Source organism: Lissotriton helveticus, chromosome 5_1 (genome assembly GCF_964261635.1).
Source record: "Lissotriton helveticus chromosome 5_1, aLisHel1.1, whole genome shotgun sequence".
NCBI classification, from domain to species: domain Eukaryota; kingdom Metazoa; phylum Chordata; class Amphibia; order Caudata; family Salamandridae; genus Lissotriton; species Lissotriton helveticus.
In genome coordinates this window covers 200,654,871-200,660,870 of record NC_136065.1, presented here as the reverse complement: position 1 = coordinate 200,660,870, position 6,000 = coordinate 200,654,871, and the positions used below count along the sequence as shown (strand labels likewise).

The 6,000-nt window shown below is 37.8% G+C and overlaps 1 protein-coding gene across 4 annotated transcripts in view; it reads right to left on the bottom strand.

Moving 5' to 3' along the window:
* Nucleotides 1-812: 812 nt before the first annotated feature.
* TNC (tenascin C) overlaps nt 813-6,000 on the bottom strand; it is a 177,455-nt gene continuing 172,267 nt past the window's right edge. For 3 of the 4 annotated variants that reach the window (XM_078641994.1, XM_078641995.1, XM_078641996.1), the window contains 2 exons: nt 4,960-5,123; nt 813-3,351 (listed from right to left, as the gene is read on the bottom strand). In XM_078641994.1, the coding sequence (XP_078498120.1) occupies nt 3,241-3,351; nt 4,960-5,123 (275 nt within the window). In that variant the 3' untranslated portion in view covers nt 813-3,240. The remainder of the gene's footprint in view (nt 3,352-4,959; nt 5,124-6,000) is intronic. The other variant, XM_078641997.1, reaches the window with a different exon arrangement.

The following is a 6,000-nucleotide window of genomic DNA, read 5'->3' as shown; positions in this document are numbered from 1 at the left end:
CAAGCTCTGGTCACCAGCCGACTGGATTATGGAAATACCCTTTACGCCGGAACCACAGCCAAACTACAGAAAAAACTCCAACGCATCCAAAACGCCTCAGCCAGACTCATATTGGACATCCCCTGTCAAGCTCACATTTCCGGTCACCTGAAAGACCTCCACTGGCTTCCCGTCAACAAGAGAATAACATTCCGCCTCCTCACCCACGCACACAAGGCCCTATACGACCTAGGACCCGAATGCCTCAACACACGACTGTCCTTCTACACACCCACCCGCCAACTACGATCATCCAATCTAGCCCTCGCCGCAATTCCGCGCATCCATAGGTCCACCATGGGAGGAAGATCCTTCTCCTACTTAGCGGCCAAAACCTGGAATTCCCTCCCCACTCACCTCCGCCTTACACAGAACCACCTCTCATTCAGAAAGCAACTAAAAACCTGGCTATTCGATAAGTAATGCACACCCCCTCCCTCAAGCGCCTTGAGACCCTCTGGGTGAGTAGTGCGCTATACAAATTCTTGAACTTGAACTTGAACTTTAGTAAATAGTATTTTCCCAGGGAATTTTCCTGTTGAGGGCACAAGGATGGGCAATCCTCCACGTGAAAGGCTGATCATTGAACTTTGACACTGATTCCTCTTATAATGAGGAGGTTTTGGCTGTGGTTGCAAATAGTGTCTGGACAAGAACTCTGGTCCCCCTTTTTTTGTACACATTAATGAAGACCAAGCCAAGACACAGAAACCCTGGTCGAACAATTAGAAATCTGCTTCTGCTTTTCACATTCGTAAGAAAAAAGGCAAACATCCAACCAAAAATTATTTTATTGTATTTGTTACGAGTAGCATATACACAAAAACTAAGAAAGGCATTATTCCGTTTTTTTAGTTTATTTTATTATAATTTTTATTTTTTTACAAATGACCCCTTCATTTACATTCAGTTTCAGTGGTTTGGGAACTTTTTCAAATTTTGATTTTTTCTCTCTTTTGGTTAGTGATTGTTATCTATTTGGAGAGGTTCTGGCTACATATGAAACGTCATGACTTTGTGTACCCAGAGGTCTGATCTGCATGGAGAGCTGGGCAAGCAAAGGCAGCTGGGGAAAAAGGCAAAAACCTGGCAGTCACTTGGGTACAACTACTTTAGGTATGTACATTCTACAAACCCTTCTTTAAAAAACATTAAATTACATATAAAAACAATGATTAGAAAAATTAGTTTCGTTTTTATTTGAAAACAATAGAGCAATTGTTTACAAGAAGGAGCAATTGCCCTTTAATCGAAAGATGTCTGTTTTCTATTATAGAAAACTACCTTCCGTTTCTTCTTACCTCAACAAATAGCTGTCAGAAAATGTGCATATAGTGCCTTTTATCACTGTCACCTGACCCTTATTCCTTCCGCTTTTGCACACATCTCCTTTTATAAAGAGTATTAACAGATTAGTTTAAATAGTAAATTGTGCTTTTACAAAACCAAAAAAAGAAAACAGAAAATACCAAACAATTACAATCATAAGTTGTCTTTCCACGTTTAGGGCAGTGCAGGTCTTTTGGATAAAAGAGCCAGGTAATGTTCAAATTGAGAGATACTTTCTGTGTGGGGAGGTAGTGGTTGTAGAATAAGCATGGGAAGGATTACCAAGTCTTCAACTCAAAAAGACAGGTATTTGTACCGGATGATTAGAGTGCAAGGTGCAGGCTTGCTTGTTAAAGATATAGTGAACAGAGGGTTAGTGGATAGAGAGACACCTAAGTTCAACTCAGGTGCTCAAAACATTATTGGTGATAGCCAAATCAAAGTTCTGGTTCACAGAATCAGGAAGAGTGGAATTTTACCTTAATAAATTAAATGTAGGAATAATCAAATTCCATCAGTTTGTGAAATATACATATTTGAAAAAGCACTGAGAGAGAGGTGTTTGTGGGCATTCCTGCTTGGGTCAGCCTGTAACAGTTGGTGAATTCCCACAAGATTATATATTTGTAAGTATTCTTCAGAACTTTGAAGGTAGTTTCAAACTCATGAAACTCAAGAAAACGGATTCCCTTGTAAAGATCCAGAGATAGAAACAGGAATGGAAAGTCAGTATATTTGATGGTGGAGTGAGGGAAGAAGTTTCTCTATTAAAAAAAACATGTTGCCATGGAGAGAAAATAAATTAAATGAGCTAATGCGCATTTGCATTCAATTTCCATGTGTAAACTGTACACCTGGTAATAACTTTACATAAGGAAATATTTGTGCATATCCATACTTCTGGAAATCAATGACTGTCCAAGATTTGCAGGACTAATCCTGAGATTCTCTGTGAATATCATACAAGTCAACAATTTGCCCCAAACATTGTGTAATTCAACAAAGCAAATTTCTGACTTACAGAGGAGCACCTTTGTGAATTCAGCCTGCAATGATTAGAGGAAGACAAAGTCCTCCTGGTGCCATGCAATTTATTTAGAACAGAAAATGAGGCACCTGTTTCGGTTAACATATCACAGAGTAGTCCTGAAACAGGCCACACTATAGGCCTTCAAAATCTTCCAGTATCCTCTTTTAGAGATTTATAAATGTAGTTAGTTAATTTACCAATTATATCATTTTGTATCATATTAATCTGTGTGTTTGGGTGCATTGTGACAACATAGGATACTTAAGCTCAGCCTGGTACAGCCCTTTCCTATATTGGACCCTCGGCAACCCTACTCAACGAGAACCCACATTTTATTATTACCATGTCTTGTAACAGTAACAATATAATTTTAATGCTCTGTGTGAAAGCAAATTTTTCCCTCCCCATCCTCTGTGGTACATTAACACAAAAGAAGTCTCCACAGGAACCAAACATCTCTCACCACCAATAAAAATAATAATAATAATTATACAAAGGTTGTTTAAAATATGGCTGGTTCTAAAACAAACTACCACTGTACAAATACCCACTCCCTTCTCCCACCCTCCCAGCCACCCAAGAGGACGACATGCCTGAACCTCAGAATCTGAGGCTTTCTGCCAAAATGGAACCATTCAGGGAGTATATTTGTCTTTGGTGTGTATTTGACCATGGGCAGTAAGCACTGCTTTCTTCACGGTTAGCTGCTGTGGTTTACTAGGGCTTGCAGTTGGGCTGGTATTGCCACCACAGTGGGCCTGTGGTTCGAAAACTTTGGTAAATTGATGCCCCTTGTGACATTCCCAGAACATCCCCTTCCCATTCTTCTCCAAGGATGAAGATTATGCTCTCCTTCTTCTGCCTTCCAAATTCCGGAAACTGACAGGCCTCAACTTCATTTCAGCAAATTGAATGGAATACTCATGTCCTTTCCAATGGAACCAGTTTACACCCTGTAAGAGACACAGTGGCAGTCAGTAAAGCAGCCTAATCCAAGTAGATGTGCATTATCATAAGAGGGTCGTCAATCACTAATTGTTCAAAAAACAATAGTTTCCATATTTCCTTTATGGATGGAAACTTTCCGAACTATTAGGAAGCTATAAGGATGTGTTAGGAAATTTGTCAGCCATTACTGTAGATGCTCTTGAATAGCTAGAGAAGAGCACATTTTGATTTTCTTCCCAAAAACAGGAAGCACAACAGTCTTTTGCAACAATAAATTGTTTAGCTTCAATTTAAGAGTGTAGACTTTGATAGGATCACATGAAAGATTACATCATTTAGAGAAATTTTAAATATGATAGATCATATAAGCTTTGTTAGAATGATTTAGCTTCATAATATACATTCAGAGTTATTTACCTTATTTGTGACACTGGGCATCTATTGAAATTGCTTTATCTGACAGTGCTAACTGTTGTCTGTTTAGATTTTGCAATGTCCTTTGCCCTTAAAAACGCCACTTCAGGCAGAACTGCATAGATCACTTTACATAGAATATGTAAATGAAACATGTACACTAAAATTAAACATAAATAAGTGGAACATAGAGTTCATGTAGCGTAGCTCACAACGATTGGTCTAACAAGAGATGAATAATTTGCGGGACTGGTGTCTGTCAAATTTATCCACACTCTTCCACCGCATAGAGGTTGGAAACAATTCTGAATTTTTAACAGCACCTTCATCTACTATTCTAAGGCTCTTTGGTTTGGTAAACACTCTTAAAGAATTTAACACCATGTGAAGTACAATATGGAGGTTGATGTTTGTGTTGAAAAGAGCACAAAACATTTGACTACAACTGCCAGGAAGCAGTACAAAGTAGGAGAATATTTGTGGTTCCCAGAATGGAATGTGATCTCTACCATAGACATTATGAGGCATAGCGCTAGGATCTGAATATATACAATTTTGAGGACAAAAATGTAGGTTTTACACACAATTAAATACATCACAAATATACATAATGGTAAAGAGTGAAGACTCTTTAGGTTACTTTATGTACTAAGGCAAAGAACATGTGGTAAGATTGTGTACACTTAGTAGATTTGCAAAAAGAATTCTGTGGTTGAACACGTCAAACAACATCTTGGCAGATATGCCAAGATCAAAAACTATATTAGAATTTAAAAGGGTATGGAACAAGTGAAGAGATGCATTTTGTGGTAGTAGAAGTAGAAGTGAGCAGAAGGCCACATAGCCTTGGTGGTCTGTTTCGGCAATCAAACTTAATTTCTCTCTAGGAACTGATAGAAAACTGAACTATTTGGAATGTTTAATTTATCTTCTTGTCATTCAACCACCAACACTTCCCACTCTAGCAAGAAGTAATGCAATTGAAGGAGCTACAATTTGCACCTGACCTGGAAGCACCTCTTTAAGAGGGAAAAACTGCATCATTGCAAATTTCTTCCTACTGAAACTCTTAGAAGAATTCGCTGATGACAGACATTTTGCTTGAAGTTGGAACATTTTCAAAGTTTTTCTCTGATGGGTAATTGTAAGCTGGTATCAATTTATGTTTTTAAAAAACTATGTGATTTGTAAGGACTTACCTGACTATGGCTGTTGTCACCATATCTGCCCATCAAATTGACTCTGTGACAGTTTTTGTACCAGAAGGCTCCCTTGTATGACAAGGCACAATTGGTAATGGCGGAATCATTGTCCTTGTCGAATGTGGAGAAAGAGCGCCCATTGTGGTAAGTCATGGAGTCACCTGTATATAATGAAATTTTTCAGTCAAGTAGAAAACATAATATCTATAATTCAAAGAACAGGTTTCACTGGTGGACAACTTTGTACCTGCTCAACAAGGAGACAGACTAGAAAGTAAGTGCTAAAAAGAGATGGGATATTTGTGAACCCAGCACCTATTCATTCACTCCCAAACACAGAAGCCTAGACAACACTCTTGAAAGAATTACCTATTCATCTTTTCTCACTGTTGTTTTTCCTAACTTATAATCTGTTTTCATATCTATTACTAGATGTGCTTTTCTTCAGTCCCCTCTCCTGTTCTCATCACATGGCCTTTTTTCTTTGCTCTGCATATCCTGGACTGCTCCTATAATTTGGACCAGGTCACTCTAGTCATGTTAGAGATTTTTTTCTTTCGAATTAATTTTTTTAAATGCATTTTAGTACTTCTTTTACATTTCATGTTTGGTTTTTCTGTCGCTGCCTTTACGGTTCTGTACTTTAAATATTTTTACTTTCTCTCTATATTTATCTTTCCTCAGACTGGTTATGCTGTTATCTGGTTTCTATTTCTTTACTAATGGTAATCACTTCCTCCGTAACCTGTCATTTTGCCTCTTCTATATATTTTTATGTGATTTCATATTTATTCAGGTTAATTCAACATATCTGAAATCATCTTTTATCCCTTAAGCATGTTTTCTTTGTCACATTTGTATCCCCAATCTATCTGTCTCCTTTTCTACTGTGTATTAGCTCTTTCACCTGTTTTTCTATGATGAAGTTTCTATGATGAAATTTGTGATTAGACTGATTGAACATTTTTGATCTCTGACCAACTACATGTACTAGCTTGATTGGTTGCATCTTCTCCCATCGCTATTAAATCTCCACAT